Source organism: Magnolia sinica, chromosome 19 (genome assembly GCF_029962835.1).
Source record: "Magnolia sinica isolate HGM2019 chromosome 19, MsV1, whole genome shotgun sequence".
Classification (NCBI taxonomy): domain Eukaryota; kingdom Viridiplantae; phylum Streptophyta; class Magnoliopsida; order Magnoliales; family Magnoliaceae; genus Magnolia; species Magnolia sinica.
The window spans coordinates 61,268,832-61,296,785 of NC_080591.1; the positions used below are offsets into that span (position 1 = coordinate 61,268,832).

At 40.8% G+C, this 27,954-nt stretch overlaps 1 protein-coding gene across 3 annotated transcripts; it reads right to left on the reverse strand.

The window, feature by feature from the left end:
- Positions 1-1,274: 1,274 nt before the first annotated feature.
- LOC131235403 (serine/threonine-protein kinase Nek5) lies at positions 1,275-27,604 on the reverse strand. 3 transcript variants are annotated; one of them, XM_058232579.1, is made up of 15 exons: positions 26,845-27,604; positions 26,408-26,642; positions 26,240-26,306; positions 26,098-26,163; positions 25,979-26,025; positions 25,815-25,860; positions 25,649-25,729; positions 25,515-25,557; positions 25,378-25,427; positions 14,167-14,248; positions 14,022-14,071; positions 6,427-6,500; positions 4,308-4,359; positions 3,519-4,208; positions 1,275-3,039 (listed from the first exon to the last, which is right to left on the reverse strand). In XM_058232579.1, the coding sequence occupies exons 2-15, from the start codon at positions 26,503-26,505 to the stop codon at positions 1,570-1,572; spliced, it is 2,916 nt and encodes a 971-aa protein (XP_058088562.1). In that variant the 5' UTR covers positions 26,506-26,642; positions 26,845-27,604; the 3' UTR covers positions 1,275-1,569. The 3 variants fall into 3 exon arrangements, with proteins under 3 accessions (XP_058088562.1, XP_058088563.1, XP_058088564.1); XM_058232580.1 differs by having other exon boundaries at positions 26,408-26,726; XM_058232581.1 differs by lacking the exons at positions 25,378-25,427; positions 25,515-25,557; positions 25,649-25,729; ... (4 more) ...; positions 26,408-26,642; positions 26,845-27,604 and adding an exon at positions 14,673-14,738.
- Between the last annotated feature and the right edge of the window lie 350 nt (positions 27,605-27,954).

The following is a 27,954-nucleotide window of genomic DNA, read 5'->3' on the forward strand; positions in this document are numbered from 1 at the left end:
ATTTACAGATAAATAGAGCGAGAAATTGGCCTAAACAGGCCCAATTCCTAACAACACCACCCTTTGCAGGGATTGAAGATTCTAAACTAGTGACATATTATCGGCTAATGTCTGGCTGCATCAGAACTTACGAAACAGCTGCTGTATCTGATCATTTCTCTACATCTGCAAGCTCCCTGCCATCATCATCTTAAAATTTTCTAAATAAATCACAAAATGCACCATGTAATTATTTTTTTCTTAACCTCCAATACACTATTGTTAGATGGATTTCAGGACAACCGTTGATGTCCTACTTTACTGCTGCAGATCAGATGACTAGCACTGCCCCAATCAAGGATTTTTTTTTTTTATTTTTATTTTCAGCAATGGCCTATCCCCAGTTGGGCCAACCATATTAGAATTCAGATCAATGGGCATATATGATCATTAAGAAAAGGAGAAGGAAAACCATACACCCATGGTTCTAAGACCCAGAGACTCAGACCAATTCATTCAGCCCTGAATCGAGGCATAAATCGGCCAAGTTGGTGGCTGAATTGGTCCGACTCACCTGCACGGAACCAAATCAGGTACCACCAAATCCAATCGACACAGAGGAGTCTTAAAACAATGCATATACCACCTTATTAGAGTTTTTGACGCTTACCACCCACCTTTTCTGCTTTTTGCTATATGCAAAATAACCCACTCCCTTTTAAAAATTGCCAAATAACTCCTAACCATATATATATATATATATATATATATATAACACTCATAAAACAACACCCTTAGATTTGACCATTAAAAGCCACTATTGACCATATGAAATGATGCTTTTACCCTTGACTTGATAAAGACATGAAATTCTCACTTTGCCCTTATGTAAACCATGTTAAGTTGGCGACAATGTTTGAACAGCTTGATCCACCATTCGATGGTTTAGATCAAATGCCCTGGCTGGTCCACCATTAGAACATGGCATAATAAGTGGTTTGGATCTTGCCCAAAATGAAATTTTCTCTCTTCTTTGCCAAGTCAAGGAGAAAAGTGTCATTGTATGCAGTCAGCTATCCTCTTTAATGGTCAACTCTTGATGGAAAGTAACGATGGCGTTTGATGGACATATGAAAAATGAGAGGGTTTATTTGACAACACTGGACAAGGTGTGTGGTTTTTGGTGTATGACAAAAAGGGTGGTATATGTCAAAAACTCACATTTATACCTGCTGAAAGCTGCCATTTGGGAGGGATGCGACACTACAAATCTAGTAATTCCAGTTGAAGATGCATTGGAGCAAAAATTCAGATTTATTCAGTACACAGTACATTCCCCTATATACAACATACGAAGTCTATTACACTAGAAAGAATACAAGAAAAAGAAAAGAAAAGGAAAAAAAAAAAAAAACACAAAGAATCTGGAAGACAATGGAAAGATGGGTTTTGGTTTGTTCAGAAATTCAAATGGAACTTTGAATCTTTGAATAGGAGAACAAAAAATCCAACGTAAAACAAACACAATGAAAACTCAGAAGAAACACCGACTTACCACAGAAAGAGGAGGTGGGTCTTTCTGTTTCCCCCTCACGAAGACCGCCCTGCATCCTCCACCATCATTCCTTTGAGGCTCTTCGCCAACCAGATGGCCGTCTCTCGTGGGGACACCTTGTCCTTCCCAAAGGGCTTCAAAACAACAGAGAGCTCTTCCAATCTGCTCTGCTGCAAGAGATCCGCAGACAGCTCAAGTAGCCCCTCCAGCGCCTCCGCCCTCTGCCTAAAAGATTTCACATCCAGCACCTCCTGCACTAGGGCGTCCTCTTCCTTCAAACCAAGGTTAGCTGCCTCAGGACCGCTGGACCTCACGGCTTCCAAGAAATCAAGTTTTGGGGCCGGAGGTGCTGGGTTCCTCGTATCCACCTCTTTGACGCCGACATTCTCTGAAAAATTCGATTTCGTGGTCGCAACCTCGGAGCAACTCGATGGTTTCAGAGCGGCAGCTGGTGCTGTGTTTCTCATATCCACCTCCTCCCTAACCACATTGAGTAGCCTCCCAACATCCATATTCTGGACACCCATTTCCATGGTTTCCATCACCGGCTGCTCACTACCGACTCGGAAGCTGCTGTGCCGAATGACGTGTATGACGTCATCAAATGCAGGGGGTAGATGGGTAGCTGCCGCCTTCTCAACAGCCGGACTAGGTGGTGTAGGTCCCTTCTCCTGGGCCAAGCTCTTTTGGGTAGCTGACACTGCAGTAGGGATGGTAGTGTCCGTTATGGACGACAGGAATTCTCTTACAGTGAACTTGTCATCACTGCCAGGTGTGGATGCACGGCTTAGATTAGTCCTGCGAACGGTGAAATCATCTTTACAAAGAAATCCCTTTTCGGAGCATGGGACTGGTGGCTCTAGAGCTGGGCTTGAGCTAACTTCATCATTACTCAGATCACCATCATGAGGAACCGCATTCACCAAGGAGTCCTCAACTGAGCACGATACAGATCTATCAAGATGTGCATGGCTTTCCTCCAGGAGATTCTCAGGCTGGGCAGGGTGTCTACGTGAAGCACTCGAGCAAGTCGGCAGATCAGGTTCTGAGTTCTCAGTGCACATGAGCCTTTCATGATGATTTGGTATTGGATGTACTGAACATGGGGCAGTGATCTCCTCCTTTGGAGTAGAACACCCAAAGCCTTGGAACAGCTTTGGCAATGCTTTTGAATTGTTTGAATCCATCTGGGCCTTTTTAAAAGGCTCTGCAGGAATCTCTTTCAACTCTTGGCTTCCATTGCTGGTCGAGTTCGGAGTCTTCTTGCGCTCTTGGATAGTCTCACTTGGAGCAGGCTTGATGCCATTGGTAACGGGGGTCGCAATGTCAAGTCCTGCAGCTTTCATCTGCACCGGAAATGAAGATCGCCTTGCACTATTGGAAGGTGGAGGCCGTTGCCTCGGCTTAACAGAAACTACATCTTCAGTAACTTGTTTGATAGGACCGGAAGGTGGAGTCCCATCATGTCTAGGTTTGGTCTTCGGTGAGGGCTCCAATGCAGGTAACTGGAACAAAAAATAATAATAATAATAATGAAATGTAGATGAGAAATAGCAAGCAAGAACCATTTAACATGAGGAATGTATAGCGAATGTATGGTTTCTTGAGGCACAAGACACCATGCATGTGGAGCCCATGGCATGGTGATCCAGACTACTGTGATAAGATAAGGCCCTACCACGGATGGAGGGGATGCCCCAGATGTCCCATGAATTAGAGGGTCCTAACTCTTCGATCTCTGGACTGCAAATTTATGGTCCATGTTCAATGAAAAATAGGCAAAAGATTTAAAGGTGAGGATCTTCCAGTATGCGAGACTTTCAGGACATCCCCAATCCATGGTGAGGCGCATCAGAGCCATTGGCCCACATGTACAGACTGTAGGATGACCATGAACACCCCACATTTACTCTCTCATGCCAATATATATTTTCCAAACTCCAATAAATTAAGAGTGACAGAAATCAAGATTCAGACTCCTTACCAGATGCTTCAATGACTGGGAGCCCTGCATTCGTTTCACAGAATCACCATTTGCCTTGGCAGGTACAACAGCAGGAGTCTCTGCATTAGACCTGATGCCGGCAGACACAGTGCTACTGGGTTTGGGCACCTTCGGCAATGACTCTGTGTTGGCCTTTTGGCTGGAAATACCACCAGCCTTTACACGAGTGCCTCTCACAGGGGAGCTGTTTTCTCTAACTTTCCCTTCTTCTTTCAGAGCTATCAGTATATTCTTAATAATTTTAGGTTGTTTCGGTTCACTTCTGGGCCTCTGGTCACCACCAAGTAGTGATCTTATTGCATCTTGCTCATCGCTCCCAACAGTTGCGACAACAGAGACATGTTCGTCGTCCGGCAGGCATTCGTCTGCTGCCGGCAACTGAATACAGCTATTATCACATTCAACTCCATCATCGGTTGAAGCCATATCTGTGTCAGTAGCCTTGTGATCACAGTCAAATACATGGGCCAAAGTGTTTTTCTCACTAGAGTGCAAACTCTCCTTGTCACTGCTGGAAATGCTGCTGTTTTGGCTTTCTGACATCTTCTTATGACCATTTCGTGCAGTGGAGCTGATGGGCTTCTCTGGCAAATGGGCTATGGAATCAGGGGACATACGGTATTGATCGACATACGGTTGTAAATAAGGATGCCTTAAAATTTCAGCAGCCTGGTCAAGCAAGCATCCAGATCAGTACATGAAGTTGTGGAGGAGGAAGATGAAAAACTAACAAAAACTTCACTAAGAGATCTTAAGGAGAAGGCTTACGCTCGGTCGATGCTCAGGGTTCTTTCTCAGCATGCTCTTAATAAGTGTTTTTCTACATGGTAAGATATTTATTCCATCAGATTTATTCCATCCACTACCAACTGTGAAATTACAGCATGAAAATTTCGAACTGAACTGTTTACTCTGATTACATAGGTATGCAAACAGATCAAGCCCACCAGTCACTTACTGAGCAATTATTAGAATACATTTATAGGCTTATACTTAACTCCTTGAAACCAAGTCAAGGATTATGGATGAGGCCTAGTAGTTCCCTTGGAGTAAGATTTCCGAGGTTATACTCCCTTTCTGGAAGGAATACTCTTGTGGCAGGTGTGAAGCAGATGGGATATGGCGGCACATAGACCGGTCAGTTATTTGGTACCTTTCAGAAGGTTCACCACTAAACATTCAAAATGTACTCCCGGACGTCCAAGTGTGGCATACCAAGGTAACCATTACGGTGACAGCTTTTTATAGGACAGCATCAGCAAACAAGATTCGTACTCTCTGCCATCTTCAGCACACAAATTTTGCTCTTCCAAGCAGTTGATTGTGTTGGAGAGAAGTGGAAGGCAGAAAAAGAGACGCAACTATTTCTTTCTGTTGTTGATTTTTTTTTTTTTTTTTTTCCTTCAGATTTAGTGAAAGACCTTATGAAGGGATTGTCAAGGGATCCTCCCAATACAAGGTTCGATCTTCTGGGTATGCTCCAACTAGAAATTTTGTCAGTATTTGGAAAAGGCACAATGGCAGAATCATCAGGAAAACCACTGCATTAATGAATGTGACTAAGCATCAGATAATTTTCATTTTATGAAGTGGGGATCTGGAAAATACCAGCTTGAGATCTGATATTGTTCATTGTGCTGCATCAAGGATCAGATAAAGTTTCATTTTATTTATTGGGAACTCCAGGCTGAGTTCAAAGGAGTCCGAATGTCAGATTTTAGTAGTTTGAATGAAGTTTTGGCGGATGTTTTTAAGGTCCTGAAAATTATGAGGGATGGAGTCTGCCTAAATATAGATGATTGCTCAAATGGTATTCTGGGTGACTCAGTTAATGGTGGGGTTGTTAGGGACAGAGTTGTTGGTAACATAGTTTCTTGCAGGTCACATTGTGACTGGCGACACAAAATATGTGGAGTCGAGAGCCATTGAAGAGGAATTGAAGTCATTCCTCAATACAGGGTTCCTCACACCTGTTCTTTGCAGGTCACAATGTGACTGGCAACTCAACATACGTGGAGTTGAGGAGCCATTGAAGAGGAATTGAAGTTGTTCCTCAATACAGGGTTCGTCACACCTGTTCTGGGAAAAAAAAAAAAAAAGAAACGTAGGGGCATTTAATGGCCATAACGGGCAAATACAGGGCATATATGTTTCCTTCTAAAAAAAGATAGAGAGACCGTTACAGGGCTGTAACAGGCATCACGGCCTGTATTGTAACAGCCATAAGGCTGGCCGTTGTGCCCACTGTTACCATTATTGAATAACCCCCCTGTGCTTTTTTATAATTGTAAACACCTTCCTTTCTGGTTTGGATTATTGCAACCCCCAGATTCCCCCAGTCTATTAGCACCAACATCTCTGAGAAATCGATCAGTTTACCCATATCTCATAGGTAACTAGATGTAGACACGTGGCCTACCATAGTACGTGTATGTCATCCAATCCGTTCAACGTGATCACACCACCATGAAAATGGTAAGCCCCAAAAATCAGGCTGATCCACCCATCAGATGGCCCACCACAAATTTAGAGTTTTTTGGTTTGGTGTTGCCCACCCAATGATTGGATTAGCCTGATTTTTTGGGCATCCGATATGGACCCTGTTAGATGGGTTGGATACCATTTATAAATAATGGCACCCACATGGGTAAAACGAACTCTTAAGATGAGGTTTCTCTCGTTATTTGGTGCAGATTCCAGAGGGGAGGCACTCACGATAATCCAAACCAGAGAGGTTATTTAAAATTATCCCCAAAAAAGGTGTAGCAGTACTATAAAAAACAGCAAAGATTCAAGGGCAATGTACTCTTCCATGTTATTAAATTTGATCCATCGAATCTAAAAATAGTCTGTATGCAATGGAGGTAGTGGCACAATATATACTTACAAGGACGAGGAATAGCATGCTGGAAGAGGACCAATGGAGGAACGATTTATCTTACTTATTAGTCCAGCCATATCCTGAAATCAGATGTAAAGAACTAATAACTAAGCATTCAGGAAAATTTAAACGGTGAAGCAAAGCTCAAGATTTCCTATGATTATTATTTATTATTTATTTATTTATTTATTTTTGAAGGATAACAGGAATTTTATTAAAGGCGTACTCAAAACAGCGAAGCAGGAAAAGAATACAAGGAAAACAAAGACCACTGGCCCTGCTAAAAAGCAGGCTGATTACAACTAAGATTTCCTATCATTATGGCCCCCTTGGAGATTAGTAAAATGCATTCAACTTGGTAGAAAAGCAAATAAATTTGGTTACAGTATTAAGCGCTTCAAAATAAGTTAGACAAGGGCAGGCATGAATGTGCTACAAGCCAAATAAATGAGGAAATCCATTGACAGAATAATAGATGCAGCTTATTTCAAGTTCCACAGATTTCCCTCCCTCCCTCCCACTCGACAAACGAGGAAATCGCAGCTTATTTTAAGTTCAACAGATCTGAGAACCTTCTCTTGTATCTGCCAGAAAATCATTCAGTGCCACAACCAAGGTTTAGTTGAGCAACTTGTTAAAACTAAGAAGACTGAATTCGGCCTTCAATTTGTGTTACCATCATTCCATCATCCACTCACATATGCTTTTTTACAAGTTTGCTTTAGATGAGAATTGAATAAGTTTGTGTCATGTCATGTCATACAATGCAGGAGGATGTACGGGCCTGATATCAAAATGAATTCCTTTCACTCCTAACAGTGTTGGGGCCATGAGAAGTCCCTATCTAGTCAGTGTTCTCCAAATTTCATCAAGGCAGTCACATGTTGTATAGAACATGCAAGAAAAAGTGAACCATGCCACAAGTCCAGAATCTCCAGATAGTCCATCATCAACCATCCCCTTAAAATACAAATAAATGACTTAAATGCAACTTGAGGCAACACAAATTTGCTCAACAACGTCAAGTCAATTGTCAATCTAAATTTCAGACTCCAAAATCCTTTGTGCAATTCATCTCAAAGAACCCATCGGGAAAGGATTCCATCGCCAAAATCTGTAAGTTGGAGAAGGATCCACTTTCCACTCCCAAATCTAAACACAATGTGAAAAATGAAATTATTGAATGTAAAATCCATCCTTTCTGGAAACAAGAACGCAAGCTGCCACACCAAGCATGCCTAAGGATGTTGGAGTCATCAGGTCCATACATGCCCATCCTCAACCTGCTCCCCAGCCAAAATTTTCTGAAATTATTGAAGATATACATTCATCCTTTCCAAAAATAAAAATAGCAACCACCACATAGAGCACACCCAAGGGAGAGCATCTGAAGAAATCAAGTCTCATGTGCATATCCTCAACCATCTGCACAATATAAATTGTCTAAAACACCTCTTGAGGTGGCAAGAACTAAATGCTCTACTACCATTTAATTGTGTCTCCAATTTTTGGGTTCTAGACCCAACCCATGCCACTTTATATTCAGCAATCATCCACATTGCAACTGGAACTGCAGCCAACTTGAAGTTGGTGAAACATTAGGTCAAAGGCATGTTCCATTCATAATCTCAAAACTGATCCAACCAATGAAAATAGTTGAATACATTATCCATCGTTTCAAATATGCCAACTAGCAACTGCAAAAGGACAAAAGTCCTAGAGATCTCCAGGGTTTAGTCCATTTAGGCTACTTTCTACAAACTTATGTTAGTAATTGGTATTACAGTAAAAGAAGAGAAAAACGATGGATTGCAACTTGTTGAGGACTCAAAACACAAAGTCAATAACCTTCACTGACGTTGATGACTAAGGGAACTCGGGGAGAGAACTCAGTCACGAAGACCAATAGCAGGATATTGTCTCCTTTCAAAGATACCACGTATCACAAAGTAGCAAAAGCAGAAGTATTTCAATATCAAGTGCAAAAGATTTTTTTTAAAAAAGTAATGTAGGGGCATTTTCACACCAGGCTCAAGTAGGGTGGCTTGTGGGATGCAAGGGCACGCTCGGGGTGGGTGGCCCATGTGAGGCGGGCCCCACCCATGTGAAGTGGGGCCCACGAGAGGGGTTCGACTGAGGTCCTAACCCATAGGATGTGGGGCCTGGGCTATGAGATAAAGGGATTAATTCGTCATGCTCTATCAATTCGAGCTTTTAAAGCAAGTGGCTAATTGTCTTGCATCAAATTGGTATCAAAGTGGGAGGTCTCATGTTCAAGACTACTCACCGGGGGGGATTAATGCAGGGGCATTTTCACACCGGGCTCGAGTGGGGTGGCCCCTGGGATGCAGGGGCACACTTGGGGTGGGCGGCTCATGTGAGGCAGGTGACTCATGTGAGGCAGGCCCCACCCGTGTGAGACAGGTGGCTTGTGTGAGGCAGTACCCTTGTGATCTGGGGCCCACGAGGGGGGTTCAACCGAGGTCCTAACCCATGGGATGTGGGGCCTGGGCTTATGAGATAAAGGGATTAATTCGCCATGCCCTATCAATTCGAGCTTTTAGAGCAAGTGGCTAATTGTCCTGCATCAAAAAGTTTTTCATTGCTTGGCTTAAAGAAATAACCCAGATCTTCAACATCATCAGCCAACACAAATGTAGCTAACCAAAATAAACCAGCTTCAATCCAAGTGTAATATGGAAGACATGAAGTTGAAGCAAGCCAGATGAAGCATCTGTTGTTTGCTGAAACAAGACTAATCAAAGGGAAACAAAAATCCTGGAGCAAGATCTCAATGAACATAATCTATATCTCAGCTCAAGGGGAAATGCTAAACAAATAAGTTTTTCATTATTTCATTTGTATTGTTGATTCATAAGCATGTCAAGGAGGTAATCAGGAATTTGATGTTATCTAGGCCGGTGACCATACTCAATGGTAATCCTAAATCCAATGGTGTGCATTGTTTTCTGGCTTAGGCATTATGACTTCCATTCACCAAACCTCGCATTGAATTTGAAGCGATACAGTAATGGTTTAAACCAGATGTATGGTACCCAGAACCCCATGGAGATAGCCAGCATACAAAAAATACAGCTTTTACACTTAATTTTCAAATATCCATCAGAAGCACGAGTCATCATTATCATTATCTAAGCCTTATCCCAACTAATTGGAGTAGGCTACATGAATCCTGTTCCGCTCAAGAATGTCATGTTGTCCAGATTACTCTAGAATGTCATGTTGTCCAGATTTGTGATGGAAGTTATGGCAAAAGTTTGATGCCAGCTGCCAACCTAACACAACCCCCCTCCTTTATCTGGGCTTGGGACTGGCACTGAAAGCACAGAATTCCAACAGGCACAATGTAATAGACTATTACATAGGTTGATTACGATCAAGTGCTATCTAATAGTCTATTACATAGCTTGATTAAAATCAGCGAGTTGATTACAAGAAAATCATTCTCCTCATGGAACAAGCCCCCCAGACAAATTTCCTCAACTTGAAATTCAATCCAGTGTCTGCTCAAGAGCTGGCTGCCGGGTTATAGCCTCAGATGTGGGTAGGCATTAGTTGATCGGTGTTGTGGTTGCTCACTTGTTTGTGTTTTGATTTCAGGTTTGCTTCCTCCTGTGTTCTTTGCAGTTTTCTTCTCTTTTAATGGAAATCGATTGCCCAAAAAAAAAAAAAAAAATCCAGTGTAAATCATTGCTGAGAAGTATGGGCACAACCGTACAAATGAGCATGCCGGGGTTTGGTGCTAATAACCAGGCTTAAGATTGGCCAAGATATGTTATGGGCTAAAGAGGTGTCATAGGGCAGTCCTTGACCACATTTTTTTCAGTTAAGGTCCTTGACCACATGTGCAGGCTTGGACCCAGATTTGGTCCATCAATTGAATATAGGACAGGCCTAAGCCCATCAACAGCCTGAGCCCAGCCTGCCACAGAATAAAGGATAACATATAATACTAAAAACATAATATCAAGAGATTGAAGAGTAAGTTATTTGGATCAAGTAGGACATTTTGGTTATGTATGATGGGTATGTTTGTCTTTTCCTTCTCTCTAAATATTTTGTCAGCTTATTTTGGGAATAATGCAACTGAAGGTCATGAAGTGTAGTGGAAATAGAGGTCATCTGCTTAATATCTTGTGTGACAAGGTTTGGGTCGAGCTTCTGCAGTTTTGTGATGCAATCTGAGCAAGAACTGGAGCTGTTGAATACTTAGCATAAGCCATTGTTCTTGGGCACATTACCGAAGGATGGTTCAGGTCCAATCTAAACAAACATTGGACTTTTGCTCATTGCGGAAGCAGAAGGAAAAATAAATAAAATGATTCAGAAATCAGACATTTGAGATTTAAATACTCTGAAAATCATCCAAAATGGAAGCTCCTGAATATTGAATCCTTTGAAGGTCAACAATTGCTGTATTTTCTACTTGAAGGTCTATTTTTACAAGGCCACCGTGCCCATCCATCAGGCATGATCATGTTAGATGTGATTTTGCAATGTCGGGCATGATCATGTTGGCCTGTAAGTCTGTTCAGTAAACATGTCTCAGTGGGCTCCCTAATTTCTCTGTGGCCAACTGATTGAGCATGAAGTTTCCATTTTTTGGTCAAATGCTGGTACATTTGTATGCCCTGTTGCCAGCTTGACTGTGCTTACTACCTAATATAAGTGATCATCAGGCTTGTGTGTGTGTCTTGTGCTTAGTAGTGTGCCCATCCTAAACCCTCCTTTGCTTGCCCTCTTGCACGAGCATGTAACAACTATGCTCAGTAGTGTGCTTGTCCTAGACCCTCCTTTGCTTGCCCTCTTGCATGAGCATGTAACAACTATCAGTAGTGTGCCCATTCTTTGTTCACAGTGCCAGTATACGGGCAAAAACAGCTTCCCACTTAATTTTCAAATATGCCAAGGGTTTTGTACTAAGTGGGACTATGTTGGCATAAGAGTGTTGTCACTGTGAGCCTCTCCCATGGCTGGTTCCAGAGCCTAGGTAAACAAGGAAGTTTGATGTCCAATGGGCAGTCGAGGGACCATGTTGGCATCAGTGTTGTCACTGTGAGCCTCTTCTAGGTAAACAAGTTTGATGTCCAATGGGGAGTTGATCATAAAACTTTTACGATCTACACCATCAAAAGCTGACACCAATTTGCTTGGAGAAAGGCTAAGATGATGATGATTTTTATGTCAGGGAGGGATACAATACCTGTACATCATGTCAAGAGTATTGAGGTGTCAATTCATGGAAAAACACTTTCCTGGTCTGAAATAAATGTATGGAACTCAAGAATAGCCTGTATGAGATTCACATCTCAGAAAAAGGTTTCACACTAGTTCCAAACTTCAGTTGGGGCAAAAAAAAAAGAAGAAGAAGAAGAAATAATTGAGGGGGCGGAAAGAAACGGCAAAAATCTACTCAAGACAGTAATTGTTAATCCCTGACTGTCATAGATTCTACGAGGACAACACCTATGAAAGAATAAATTTCAACAAAAGAAGAGTTTACCAGGTAGCAAACATTATTACTCGCTTTTGATTTTCATCAGCTCAAACTGAAATTGATGTCCCTCCAAATGTTATGAGATAGGATGACACCTAGAAGCTCCAAAAAGATGCATTAAAGGTGCGGCTTCAATAAATGCATAGAACTCAAGTATAGCCCATACGAGATTCACATCTCAGTAAAAAGGTATCACTACTTCCAAACTTCAGTTGGGGGGAAAAATAATAATAATAATAATAATAATTGAGTGGGTGGAATAAATGGCAAAAATCTCCTCAAGACAGTAATTGTTAATCCCTGACCATCGTAGATTCTACAAGGACCACCTATGAAAGAATATATTTCAACATAAGAAGAGTTTACCAAGTAGCATTATAATTGCTTTTTATTTTCATCAGCTCAAACTGAAATTGATGTCCCTCCAAATGTTTTGAGACAGGATGACATCTTGAAGCTCAAAAAAGATGCAGTAAAGCCGCGACTTGAAGGACTTCAATTCGCTTCAATGCCTTATTCAGTGTTCGAAATATCAGTATCATGTTACATATCGCATCCTTGGGATACAAATATGTATCAGTTATCGCACCGTATATATCATTTGTATCGGGTAATTTATCACACTTTTTTGGGAAACATTAGGAAAATGGTTGAATTTTTCAATGAAACTTCAGGGATTGTTTAAAAAAAAAAACTTAATACACGCTTTTAAATAATAACATCTCAAAAACGAAGTGCACATAATAGGTTTTCTTTGTATAGAGTCGTAAGCTATGCGCTATCTAACTGAACTAATGCAAATATATTCAAATTGAATGCATAACATTTAGAGTGTATGTGATGATCATTTCATCAAACACTCCTAAACACTTCAAAATTAGTCTCAATTGGCAGCTGGTTGAAGGGCAATTTCGAAAATAATAATAATAATATTTTAATTTTTTTTTAATTTTTAATAAAATAATGATTTTTATTTTCTAAAAATTGACGAGGACTTAAACTAATTAGTAGATCAACCCTCATACATGCTTGATTTCATGTTTGTAGTGCAACATTGCAAGCAATTTGGGAGAATTGGGAAAATTTTGAATTTTCCCCAAATCGGGACCACCTAAACTCAAATTTTGAAATTAGAGTGTGTACGTGATGATCGTTTCATCAAATATTTCGAAATTAGTCCCAATTGACAGCTGGATGAAGGAAAATTTCAAAAATTAAATTAAATTAAAAATGAAGAACCAATACATACCAAAATCAAAGCTCCAACTCTATGATTTTTCATGCAAAAAATGAAGAATCAATGGATTTATAACCATTTGACACTGATTTAACATAATTTCCAAAAAAAAAAGAGATTGAAAATTGAAGATGCTCAACGGATCGAACATGTGAGATATATCGGCACTACCTATGCATTTCATATCGCACAGGTGAGATACAAGATGTATCATGGGATATGATGGCCGAGATTGTCGATATTTAAAACATTGACCTTATTATTTCCTTCAATAAATGATGCAACTGAAATCCCAAAATCAATTCATCCAATTTTTTAAAGAGAACCAAATTAGCATGTATGGCCCAACCTGACATGGAAAATGTTATCTGGTTTAGGTTGATTCACTGGTTTCCGCAACCCCTTTTCTGTTTCATTTAATAACAGTGCACAGCTTGTTCTTTCTATGGTTCAGTCCAAACTCCATACATGAATTTTGAGGTTGAATATGTTATCCACTTATCTTTTTGCTTATAGTTTAGAAAATATGTGCCAACCTTTTCTTAACTTCAGAACAGATTTCTACTTATTCTATTGTTTGAGTAACAACATTGGCATACCATCATGCTCCACACTTATGGATATGCATTTTTATAGAAGACAGAATGTGGTAAACTTAAACTCTGATATTTCAACATTTAATACTACTCATCTTGTCATTTCTAAGCCTGTCTAAATTATCAAGATAGACATTCTGATCAAAGACTTAGACAACACGGGTGAAACTTGGGTATTAGAGCATTAATGTTCTATTATTTCATTCAAACTGCAAGAAATAGTGTGTAAAATGAATGGTGGAAATCTTACAAAAGCTTTAAATGCAGGGCGGTGGGCAGCCATCTCATACATACAGCAACCTGCTCAACCATAAGCAAATTGAAGCAAGAATGATGACATATATATAGAAATACGCAGCCCATACTGGGGAGGAAAATCCACAAAGACATCATACCTAGAGACCAAATATCTGATTTGAAGCCATAGGGAATATCAGCGAGCAATTCTGGACACATGTAATTGGGTGTTCCAACTACCTGGAGCATTGAAGACAACAGAATCAGTGTTGTTATCTCAGCACAAATTATCACAAATACTGCAAATGATTTTATTTTATTTTTTTGAATAGCTACTGCAAATTAATCAAATAAAATGGGTGGTCCCAGAAGAGGAACTCATGCTTCAAACATCAAAGATAAGATAGAATCAATTTTATTTTTTTTATTTAAAAAAAAAAAAAAAAAAAAAAGGTAAACAGCTTCCTTCACCTCCCTACAATCCCAACTATTTGATTTTCTCATGACTAGACTAAACAATATTTCCAATATAGATAAATTACAATATCAGAACCATGGAAACAGCCAACTAAAGGAACAACATGCAAAATAGCCATGTGGATGCAAATTTCCAACTCCAGCACAAACCAATAGCTCCAAAAACAAAATGCTTAGTGATAATCACCTTAAGGAAACAGATTTCACTTTTCATCAGTGTTTTCCAAAGCAGACCAGACAATCAGACCGATCTGGACCAGAACTGGCCATTAAAATGGGCCAGATCACGATAAACCTGGGTAAATTAAGTGGATAACTGTTTTGTTAAGAAAACTACAAAAACACCAGTCAGAGCTAAAACGGTGACTTCTTCTAAAAAATTGAACATCCTCACCACCATTAATAAGCATATTACCTAATGTAGGACCGATGCATGAACCAAATAACATGTGAGATCAACTAGCAGTATCAAGACAATTAACAAAAAAAAAAAAACACAAAAATAATCATTATGAATACCATGAAAACCAAAATAACATCATGCATAATCCTAGCTTAAGTTACCAACATCACCATGCAAGCTTATTAAATAAAAGGAAACTAGGATCTAATGGATGTAGGGACATCCAATTAGCATAGGGTATCGTCTATTTCAAAGTAGAAGGCCTAATACAACCTAGGGTAAAATTAGGGTTTTAGAAAATTAAGAAAATCTAGGTAAGTTGGGGATTTCTAGATTTAGGGTAGGGTTTTGGTAGAGAGGAAATGGGGTTTTGATTTAAGGGTGAAAGGAAGCCAAAAAGGATAAGGTGTGGCCGTACGACCAACCCAGAAGGTTCAAAAGTGTGGCCGTACGGTCACACATGTGGCGTGGGGTGGATGGGTTAGGTCTCTTGGGGTTTGGGATTGTAGATATGTAAAGGAAAGATGGGTTTAGGAGAAGATGAAGGCTTAGGATGGAGAATCGAATAACTTGAAGAAAATACCTTGATGAATGGGAAAAGAGATGATGATGTGGGAATAGATGGAGAACTCACACCTCCATTGATGAAGATTAACCTCACACCAATCTCTCTTCCAAATTACATGGAAGTATCTTCAAATCTCATGAAAATGGAAAAAAAAAAAAAAATAATAATAATAATAAGAAGAAGAAGAAAGCAAGAGCTTTTCTCTTCTTTTTTAATCACAAAATCCAATGAGGGAAAGGGTCACACACCCACCCTCTTTTATAGCTCCAAGAAAGTTCAAAAATTATAATAAAACCCTGTTTTGTGAATTTTAACGAAAATAGCCCTAGTCTAACTAAAATCAACTAAAAACACTTCGAATGGGGTCCAAACATAACATAAACAAAACTAAATCCTATAAGCTGATAAAATCTAAGAAAAACTAGTGTAAACGCTCCACGAACAATGGCCCGATCATGTGATCCAATAGCCAGAATGTCACGTCCCTCCAATCCAACAGACTAGATCACTCCATAAAGCAACCCATGTGCATCTTCCCAGTGTGGAATCTTTCAAATGCTCGCACATGCACATGGGGTCTTCAACACGATCACAGGTACTCACCTAGCCACAAGAAAATCGGTGTGACCCACCTCCTCTGATACGTAGGCAAGGGTGCACGTGAAGTGATGTCCTCATCATTACCTCTTAATTACTTCTAATTATAATCTTTTACTCAGTAAATTTCCAAGCAAAACGGTCCAAAGAGGATCTGATCAGTTGGACCAGCACTTGGAGTACTGAACAGCCCATAGAGAGTTGGGGCATTGGTCGACATGAGTTTGTCCTAAGAGTGGTGTATGTACATTGTTACAATTGATTTATTTTCATACATATTACTAAACAAATAACAGCAGAGTATTGGCATCTCTCTTGTTCTTCCCTTATTTTTCATATTACAACTTGGTATTCAATTCGGAGCAGTAACTTGAGATCTTGAATTCATGAGCATGTTTTGACACGATCAAATTGGATCATCATCAATTGAGAGCTTCAAAACTATATAAAGATTATCAGGTTGTGAACCAGAACAATGATTGTACATCAGCCATGGGTAGAGCATTATCCTTCCATGAAGATTATGCTTTCATTTCTCAGAAATTCTTGTGGTCATCTGAGGTCCATTTTGAATATTAAAAATCAGTTCTTTTTTCCCTCAGATCAGTGAGAATTTTTGGGGTTTCATTGGGTCAAAAATCTGTTGTGAGATCATTTTTTTAGCAAGAAATCACATGGAAGTGACTTCGCTTTGATCCTTTATTGACTCGATATGCTGCATTGATTTCTTTCAGGCTTGTTTATTACTAAGATCACCCTTTATGCCTCTTTCCACTAGCAAAATTCAATTCATCCAAGTTTGTGTCTTTTTGTTAATAATGTTGGAAGTTATCATATGCGCAAGTTATAATTCACAAAAATGGGGAAAAGAAAAGACACCCTTTGTGGGTGTGCTTGAATCTTCTTTTACTGCTCATTGAAAGATTGGCCTAGGGTTTGGCTTCCAACTATAATTTGGATGTGATATTTTCATTTTGGGTTCAATTCCCTTTTCGAAGGAGCATATTATTCATCAGATCGAGAAATGAGGAGAATGAATTAATTATGTTAACTATTGTAGCGATCAGAATCTATATAGGAGCACCTATGGGTGATCTTAATTACCTTTGGCTTGAAGTTGAGAACACACAGTTATGGCATGGCTTTTGAATACAATGTCACATGCTATCAGTCTAACTGTTTATATTTTCTCAAACACTAAAGAAATATTGGACAATGTTCATCAGATGCATGCACAGAAAACAGAATGAGAAGATGTGACAGTTGCATCAGGAAATATTGCAACATCAAGAGGGGATTAGGTGCTTCAGCGAGTATTATGATTCTCTAGGAGATATGTCAGAGGAGCACCATCACTATCAGCCTGTTGTAGATCCTTGCACTGAGGATGCAGAGGAGCAACTGAAAAGAATGAAAGAGTCCAGGCCATTCAAGTTACTTGCAGGACCTGCTCCAAAGTACGACTCAATTCGAGTACTGATTCTTGGTCATGAGACTCTCCTTTGACCATCGTGTACGCTCTTACTGCAATGAAGACTGTGTCGTAGGGCATTCGAGTACGCCCTACTGCAATGAAAACATTGTCGTTGAGCAGTCAATGTTTCCCACAACTATTATTTCGGAGCAATCAGCTTTGCCTTTGGGTCAAAGCTACAAGAAGGAAAAGATAGTGGCCCCAATATGACTCGAGGAAATGGTACTGATGAGAAATTAAAGCAAGTAAATCATACCAAAGATAAATGTTACAACCTTCATTCATCCATGGCATTCCTCCTCTCATTCACCACAGTCCTCTCATATAATAGGTTACTCATCCGCAAGTTTAAATTTTTTTATTACCAGAGGCAATGTTGTTGTTTTTCTTTTTTTCTTTTTTTTTTTTTTTTTTGAGCGATTAGAAACAAATTTTATTGAAAAACCAAAGCCAGAATATACAAAGAGGGAAAACTAAACAACGACCCAAGAATTAATATAGCTCAGCCCAATTGGCTGGATATCGAGCTACGATCTTCGCAGCCACTGCCCATTCTATTACATGAGATTTCGCTGCATTAAACACATCCTCCACTCGACCCAAGTGGTTTCTGAACGTTCTGTTATTCCTTTCCAGCCATAAGAACCATAAACCCACCACCAACACAAGCCGCCACACTTCATGGCCCAAATTCCCGATGAACCCTTCATGCCACATAAAGAAGAATTGAACGATAGATTTTGGCAGAGCCCACATGATGCCAAAGAGGTTGTAGAACTAATGCCACACATGACTCGCAAAAGCGAATGAATAAATAGGTCGTTCATTGATTCCTCATTCTGAAAGCAGATAATGAACATTTCGGAGGATTATATGCCTTTTCCTGAGATTATCAATCATCATAACCTTACTGCACCCGACTAACCAAGCAAAAGCCACCACCTTTGAAGGCACACCATAACACCACCACTGAAGCAACGGGCTTATCCCGCTACTTATATCATCTCCCTCCAAAAACTTATAGAGGGATCTAACCGAAAATCTCCCGGATCTCTCTTTGCGCCACACCAACGAATCTACTTTTGATATCACCAGCCTAATCTTGTCAAGAAAGGATAATAAAGCCACTAGCTCATCGACCTCTTCTTCATTTAAATTCCTTCTACAAGGCAAGAACCCTATGCAAACTTCCCCTAGAATCGAGAAACACCTAGCCACTACTATCCCCTCCTCCAGAGCAACCGAAGACAAGCTTGGAAATACCTCCTCCACCCATATGTCTTCCCAAAACTTAATTTTCAGCCCATTCCCTATATAGAAACCAACACCTTCCCACACCTTGTTCCTAATTTGAGCTACCGCTTTCCACACCGAGGAAGCCCTATACAACGATGAAGACCAAGTCCACCAACCCCCTTCATCCACCCCATACTTCCTACCCACCACTTCCCTCCATAAGGAATCCTCTTCTACCCTAAATCTCGACACCCATTTTCCCATCCAAGCATCATTAATTGTAGCCAAACTTCTCAAGCCCGTGCCACCTTGGTGCCGTGGCTTACAAACTTCCTCCCACTTCGTAAGATGAAACTTGTGTTTTTTTTCCACTCCCTTCCATAGGAAATCTCTCCCTTCCATACAAAACCACTTCCTCCTTAGATAGCCCCACCCCCAACAGTTCACTCTTTGTGATATTTATTCTGAGCCCCCACACTACTCCAAAACATATGACAATCAAGTGCAAATTCTCCACCAAATCTTCATCGGCCTTACAAAGTAAAAGCGTATCATTCGTATACTAAAGGTGAGACAGCTGAAAGTCGGAGTTATCTATAGCAAAACCCCTGATCAACTTCTCCTTCACCCCTTTTACAATCATCCTACTCAACGCTTCCAACACCACCACAAACATATAAGGGGATAATGGGTCTCCCTATTGCAGACCTCTAGAAGAGGAGAAGTAGTTGTTTGGCAAGCCCATTCACTAAGACTGAAAAGTTTGCCAAAGCCACACGCACGGACCCAAGCCCACCATCTCTCTCCACATCCCAACCGACGAAGCATGTAATCGAGAAAATCCCAATCAACATGGTCGTACGCCTTTTGAACATTCAGCTTACACAACACCCCCTTCTCCTTTCTCCTGTGACAAGTATCGATACTTTCATTCGCCTCCAAAACGCTATCCGCAATCTACCTTCCTGCTCCAAATGCTCCCTGGAACTTTGATTTGACTCCCCCAATTGCTTCTTTGAATCTCGATGCTAGAATCTTGACAAGGATTTTATACGGCCCACCAACGAGGCTTATAGGCCTATAGTCCGATAAGCTTTATGCATCTTCCTTCTTTGGAACCAAAGCAATAACCATGGCTCCAAGCTTTGGGGATAGCGAACCTGAAACATAAAATTCATAAATAAAGCTAATTGCATCCTTTTTTTACATCCTCCCAAAACTTCCAATAGAACAAAATCGGAAACCCATCCGGATCCCCCTCCCCCAAAAAAAAAAAGCCTTTATGATTTCTTCTTCCGAAAAAAGGCTCATTCTAAGCCTTACACCACCTCCCAAGGAATTGAATCAAAATACAGATCATCTAACTTCGGCCGGATCCAAGCTTCCTTTTTTTTTAAGGTTTTTGTAGAAGTTAATTATTGCCGCACACACATTAGCCTTCCCTTCTATCCTTCGTCTCTCTACCATAACTGCCTTAATTTTGTTTACTCAAGCCCTCGCGCTAGTTGCGTTATGGAAGAACTTAGTATTTTTGTCACCTTCTTTAAGCCATATAGCCCTCAATCGTTACCTTCATTTGATCCTGTCCTCCCTCAGCCTGGCGTAGTACTTAGCCGAATGGGCTTCCTCCATGCTCTATCTTCCTCTGATAACTCCCCGTTCTCTTCCTTCAAGTTTAGATTCTGAATTGTATTCAAAATGGCCGCCGATTCGTCTTCTCAAACACCAAGGACTTCCTTTTTCCACACATTAATCTTGCCTTTTAGAAGTTTCAACTTCTAAAATAAGTTAAACCTACTCCCTCTCTATTCGAGAAAGATGTCCACCACTCTCCAATTAAGGACGAGAATCCATCCACTTCTAACCAAGAGAGCTCAAATCTAAATGGCCTTGGACCCCAGTCCTCTTTGTCCAACTCCAACAAAATTGGACAATGATCGGATATAAGTTTCAGCAATCCCCTTTGAAACACGAGCGGAAACTTATCAAGCAATTCTGACAAGAGAAGAAACTTATCTAGCTTTAATTAAATTGGATTAGCCTGCCCATTTGACCACATGAACTTCACCACCCCCATCAGCAAATTGATCAACTCATTTTTTTATATCCACCTTGAAAAATCTCACATACTCCAATTAATCCTGCCCCCATTCGATTTTTGTCTCCTCCCACACACCAAAGATATGCCCATTTATTGCCCCATTCATCCGGCTCCTCCCAAAACATCTGCCTGAGATTGGGTTTGTTTGGGCTGTAAACCACCATCAACGACCATTTGAACCCTGACGAGATATCTATGAACAACAACGATAATGAAAATTGCCCCTTTAATCGTCCACACTTCAAAATTGAGTATTCCATATTACGAGCATATCCCCTAACGAACCGGCTACATCTAGCACTTCCCATTCCTCATTGTGGCCACCCCACAATGAGTCTACCAACTTTTTGTCGATCTCCTATAACTTAGTTTCTTGAAAAGCTGCAATTTACACTTTGTATTTTTTGCAAAGGTCCCTAATTTGAAGTCTTTTGTGGGAGCATCCTAGCCTGCACACATTCCAACAAACTATCTTCATGAGAAAACACACTAACCCCACTTCCTTAACAGAGAATCCTACAAAAGTAGACCTTGTTCGGTTCCTTTCCCGCTTTCGAACCCACAACTTTTGTATCCAACTACAAAAGTATCTAATCTTGTCAACCCCAATCTTCCACCCACTCAAACAACGCTACGTAATCTTCCAGGTTATCCCCGAAAGTCACACCCACCATTCGAGCTATCTCTCTAGCCACTTTCTTCACCCTTCTCATTCCATGTGCCATAGTCACCTTTTCTTTTTTACCTTTCGCCCTCCTCTTGTCATTGCCCAACTTTCCCTCTATTGTCTTCAGCGTCAAAACCACTTTTTTCGAGGCCCCCTTTTTCTCTGATCACAACCAACGAGCTAACTTCTTGCACTTTGTTTGGAAGAAACACCATAGGATTGCTACTGCATTGAAGAATCCCATTCTCACAGGAATCTTCCAGCTCGCTTACCTCTCACACCGCTAAGAGCTCTGGGCATGAGTCTATTTTGATTTTCAAGCGCCATCTAACGAGAACTTGTCATCTACATGGAGTTCGCCTAAGGTGAATTAACGTTCTCTTCGATCGGGTCTATAGGGATCGCTACAAAATCGTCACTGATCTAATCGAGGTCCCACTGTGCGAAGCCTGATTTCTGTCGTTGAACCTAACCACTGAACCCTGGCTTTCATGTTGAGTCTGTCGAAAGCGTCATGGGAAGCCAAAGGGGATTAAACCCCATTCCCACACACGTGTGGCTTTTTAAGTAGAGTCCCACGTGACCCAGAAGCATCGCATGTGCAAGTTCAAGCGTTTCGGCCACACAGTTGTCACTAGCTTTACACGTTTGAGAAGATATGATAGTTAAACTGCTATTTAGTTGACATCTAGCCACCTCTCTCTCTCTCTCTTCCTCATTTAGAGCTTGCCTACCTGTCACCTAGGGAGCGAAGCTCTGTTCCCTCTCATAAATACCTCCTAACAAGGCCCCCTTTCTTATTCCACGAACGCCGTGCATCTATTGATTACCTTCGCAAAACCGTGCTCTCTCATCTCCCTCATCAGGAAATGGACACGCAGCAGGCGCTTTCTCCGATATTCTGCAGGAACTCCGATCGCGTGCTCCTTCATCTCCACCTCCCTCTTTTGCCATAATACATTGATTCAATCTTCCCACCGACAATTCGAGAGTCCCCTGTTCTCGTGTGATTCTTACCACCATCTCCTAGCTTACTCAAATACGAACCCTCTCTGGAAGATTGAAAATCTTCCTCCTAACCTTTATTCTGGCGAACCGAATCATTTCACGATTCAAGTTTCGCTCATCTATTTCCACCACTGACCCCATGCACTCTCCCACCAAAAGCATTATTTCTTCAATCCATAGCTCAAGAGTGAGATCCCTAATCTTCACCCAACATTCCTCCCAACCAAAAGCCAACCAGTCCCCCCAACGCAAAGCCCCTTCGACTATCTCATCAGAATGACTGTTGCATAAGCTAATGAAGTTCTCCATCTCTTGTTTGGAGCAGAAAGAGATATATACCACCTCCTCGGACAGCTTTTTCACCACCGTATCCTTCGGATCGACCCCGCGATTGTCGCTCATCCATCCAACGATCGCTTCCTCTTCTACACCCACTTTGTTCACCACCACACAACAATCTTCAAACGATTGAAGGGATTCCTCTATCACCTTTTCTTCAATGCAAACCACCAAGCATCCTTCTGAGTTTCCTTCCAAACAACCTTCTGCTGCAGATTGTCAAATTTAGAGTTTGAAACAGCCTCCTTGTATGATTTCGTATGCCCCTGGCCCTGAGCACTCAGCCCCACTATCGCTACTCTGTGTATCGCCTCCGTATTTATTATAACTCCTTTGTCTATCACTATTTTCTCTTTCCATACCTTTCCTTGTTCTTTAACTCCACGCCGTATTTTGCCTTCTTTACTCCCAATTGCTTCCCCCTGAATTTCTACCCATGTAGCTTCTACTCCACTTTACTACCATAGGCAATGTTCCTACTCAAGATGCTCCTGAGAGTCAACCATTGTCAATTTCTGGTGAAATGGTTTAGATACCAAGGGACAAATTTGATGATCTTAAGCTGAGACTTTTATCTAGAGCTCATTGCCATCCTAAGGACAAGGTTGCTTAGATTGCTCTTCTCACAGTGCCTTCAAATCAATTAGGTATCCCTGCCATTGCTTACTGTATTTCCTCGTCGTCGTCGTCATCTATCTTTCAATGGATCATTGATTATGGGGCTTCTGACAATATGACAGGTAATGGTATTATTTTTTTCCTCACCCCTTACATGTTCTAAGAAGGATGTGAGATTCCCTAATGGATCGGAGATAAACTTTTGGAGTGGCTCCCCCTTTACCTATTCTACATTAGGGTTGTCAACGGGTGTACCCAGACCAGTGGGTACCAAATGAACCCAACCCAATTTTAATGGATCCGTGTTCAATTTCTCAGACCAATTCAGAAATTGGGTCAAGTTCAGGTCCACCATTTGGACCCAATTAAAAACAGGTCTAATTGGGTTCGAGTTGAGCCATGTCTAGCCTAGGTCAGGTCCAATTAATTTCACTAGCAATACTGTATATTTTACTATAGATTAATTATTATATCAACAAAATAAGGTTTGTCAAGCCAAAACACCAAGCATGTGTCAAACTCACACACGTTGCGTGGTCCAATCCATCCATTCAAGAGGACCCAGCTATGTGAATGCCCTTATGGACGTGTGCTTGACCCAAACCTAACTTGAACCCAAGGTCTAAAGACCCTATGGGTACCCAAACCGAATCAAATCTAGGTCTGGGTCATCAAAAACAAAATCTGAACAGGCAAGACCCAAACTGACACAGGACAACTAACCACTTGCTCTAAAAGCTCGAACTGATAGAGCGTGGCGAATCAATCCCTTTATCTCATAGAATAGGCTCCACTTCACATGGGCTAGGCCCTCAGCCAAACTCCCCTTGTGGGCCCACTTCACATGGGTCTCGCCTCACACGAGCCACTCGCTTCACACTGGCCGCCCACCCCGAGTGTGCCCCCGCTTCACACAGGCCACCCCACTCGAGACAGGTGTGAAAATGCCCCTGCATTACAAACCCAATTAGACCTGGTCTGGAAATCATAGGAATTCCCAAATCCAATTAGACTAAGTCTGGGAATTAGACCCAAATCTAAACTATAAAGTTACTTTTTTCCTTCTTATAGTTATCTTTGAGGACTTGGAAACAAGGAAGATGATTACTAGAGGATATGAATCGAGTGGCTTTTACTTATTCAACGACAATTTCATCAGCTCCTCTACTAATATTTTTACTAGTTATTCTACATACGGTAGCAATAAAGAGAGTGCTTTCCTATGGCCTTCGTGCCTTGGCCATACTTCATTGCCAAAGTTACAGTTGTTACTTCATAATATCTTTCAGTCCATAGATATCATTCAGGGATTTACAATGTGAAACTTCTCAGCTTTCTGGACATTGTAGAGTTATCTATCCTTTCTGTGGTGATAAAAGATCCTTTACCTTTTCATATTCTGCACTCTGACATATGGGGTTGGTTTTAGGTAAGTTGTTTTCTTATAGATGACTACTCTAGGACTGCAATGGTTGTACTTCATGAAACAGCAGGATGGAAGTTTCCCTCATCTTTGAAGTGTTTCATAATACGGTTAAACAATGTGGTATTGATGTTAGAGCTTAGTGGAGGTAATCACAAATTGATCATTTCTCTCTATTAAACCGGTTATCCAAGTTCAATTCAACAGCACGTCCAGAAAAAATCTGGTGCTATACAGCCATATATTCTGAGACACAAACCCTAAGCAGCACAACAGAATTCGACGAGTCCATTATCCCCTCACATACCAATGTACAATCAGCTTGTTATCCAAGTTCAAGCTTGATATCAGCTTGATATCTTCCATCTCTCTTACAACACTCATGACAAGAAAGTGAAAGATTGGAACTGTGAATTTAAGACCCAATAGATAAAAATAAGCAGGAAAGAAAAACATACAGAAGAAGCCAAATCATCTGCTTTTAGTGTTTTCGCAAGCCCAAAGTCTCCTGCACGCGACCAGAAACTTATGAGAACAATCGCAGTAAACGAAATACACCGGTCAATCTTTCAGATGCATAGAGCTCATCATTTACCAAGGCGAACGTCCTGGTCCTTAGTGAGAAATATATTGGAACACTGCCAAGTAGATAGGAAAGAAAAATCACTCCACATTCTTTCAAAGTTGCATACAAAATTTCAATGAAAAAACTTCTTATATTTCACGAACCTTGAGGTCTCGATGCAAGACGTAATTTGAATGCAAATACTCGACGGCCAGTAATAATTGCGTGAACCACTTGCAGAGTTTCTGAGCACCACTATCAGTTAGTCAACAAGACAAATGGAAACTTTAAAAGCACTATTCATAACTGATCAAGATAATGACTATGTACCTCCTCTGGGAAAAATGCCCCATTCGTCCTCTTCATCAACTCAGCCCTATTATTAGAAATTAAAATTGGAAAAAAAAAAAAAAAAAAGGCTATAAATGGTAAACTACAATTTGCAAAAAGGCACAATCATCAAGACCAAGCTTCTGATTTTCAATATCACTCACATGTCTCCGCCTTCACAGTACCCAGTGACAATACAAACATAGCAGCCCTACACAACAGCGATCTCTAGTTCAGGAACCAACTGGACGGAAAAGAAATCACAGGTGAACTGTTTCCTCACCTTCTCTACCCAGGCTTCCTTGAATTCGACAATAAAAGGATGTTGGATCCGTGCAATGAGGGCCATCTACATCAGAATTTCCAAAATGTAAGTAAAATCCAGAACCGCCTAAATAGATAAGATCAGCATACGTTTAATCTACCTCTTGATGAGCAGACCTACGGCACCGATCTGTCTGGCGTGCGAGCCGGATCTTCTTCAAAACATACCTGAAATAGGAAAGATCAAAAGCAACCGAAAATGAAATCGAAACTGGCAAAAGAATCCCAATATAACAACATAAAATTAGAGACATTAAGAGAGAGACTACTTCTTCTTCTCCAACTTGTGGTTCACAAGGATCGCAGCTCCAAATGCACCCCGTCCGATCTGCTCCATTATCTCATACTGATCCATTCGCGACTCCATGACAAACACTGATCCACAGCAGCGGAAAGAAAGAAAAAGAAACGAATTCCTTACAGCCCACTGCAGCCAATCCTCCGCAACACCTCTACGTCATTTCAATAGTGAATAAGTCACCGATTTTTCACCTTCCACAGCTCCTGCACAGCATTTTCCCTATCAAGGTCCAAGATCTCCTCCCAAACGAGTCAAAATTCACCAAATCGACACAAATTTCTCTATTTCTGCTGGAAATTTCTCCAATTTCGAGTAAAAATATGGTAGGATCCGAGACTCCCGAATCGGAATCTGTAATTATTTTCCCAAAAAAAAAAAAAGAAGAAGAAGAAGAAGAAAACAGACCGATTTCACTCCGGAATTTTCCTTCCGTTGCTCCGACACAGCATTTTCCCGAACAAGGCCTGAGATCTCCTCCCAGACGAATTCAAAATCCCAGATAGACTCAGATTTCTCTACTTCCGCCAGAAATTTCTCTAATTTCGAATAGAAATGCAGTAGGATCTGAGGCTCCCGAATCAGAATCTGTAATTATTTTCCGCAAAAACAAAAACCCGAAAAAAGAATTCCACCGAACCGCAGCTCCAACGCAGCATTCTCCAACCAGGGCCCAAGATCTCCTCCCAGACGAGTCCAAAATCCCCAGATCGACTCTGATTTCTCTACTTCAGCTGGAAATTTCTCCACGTCCGAGTAGAAATGCAGAAGGACCTGAAGCTCCCGAATCGGAATCTTTTATTGATTTTCCGCACAAAAAGAAAACAATTTGACACCAGAATTCATCTCCTGCCAATTTTCCCGATCAAACCCCAATATCTCCTCCCAAATTAATCGAAACTCCACAGATCCACTCGAATTTCTCTACTTCTGCCGGAAATTTCTCCAGTTTCGAGGAGAAATGCAGCAGGATATAAAGCTCCGGAATCGGAATCTATGATTGATCTTCCACAACGTCTTCATAAATACAAGAAGAAGAGAAAATGAGTAGATTTTTCTCTTTCTTCTTCTACGTTTCTCTGGTTTTTATACTTCGAGTTGTCGGAGAAGTCGTTTTTACTGGCCTTTTTTTTTTTTTTTTTTCCTTCTCCTCTTTTGGGGCTTCTGTTGGAAGATGGTAAGAGATTTATATATGCCTATGCTAATCAGTGGTGAGGGTTTGAAGCTAACCATGGTTGGGTCAGATATAGAGAGAGTGTGATGGGACGTCAGAGGTTCGTTTGCTGCTCTCTCCCCACTCCCTTTGAAAGAGCAGATTTTAATGGGACTGGATTTCTCTGCAACATCTTCTTTATACGCCGTACGTAAAAATCCAGCTCTATGTGGCCTACCATCTCTTATATTTAAAATCCGATCCGTTAATCAGGTTCTATTTCATATTTTCGATCCATGAAGGAAAAATCAGGTAGATCTGTGACTTATTTATGACACAATAAGTGGAACAATGGAGATGGGATT

Bases quoted from the DNA above. Each gene is read 5' to 3' on its own strand.
- LOC131235403 (XM_058232579.1), bottom strand. From the start codon at position 26,505: ATGGAGTCGCGAATGGATCAGTATGAGATAATGGAGCAGATCGGACGG. The intron at 25,428-25,514 runs GTAAATGATGAG...GGTCGCGTGCAG, and splicing joins GGACCAGGACGTTCGCCTTG to GAGACTTTGGGCTTGCGAAA. The intron at 6,501-14,021 runs GTAAGATTTCCA...ATCTGATTTCAG, and splicing joins GCCCTGCATTTAAAGCTTTT to GATATGGCTGGACTAATAAG.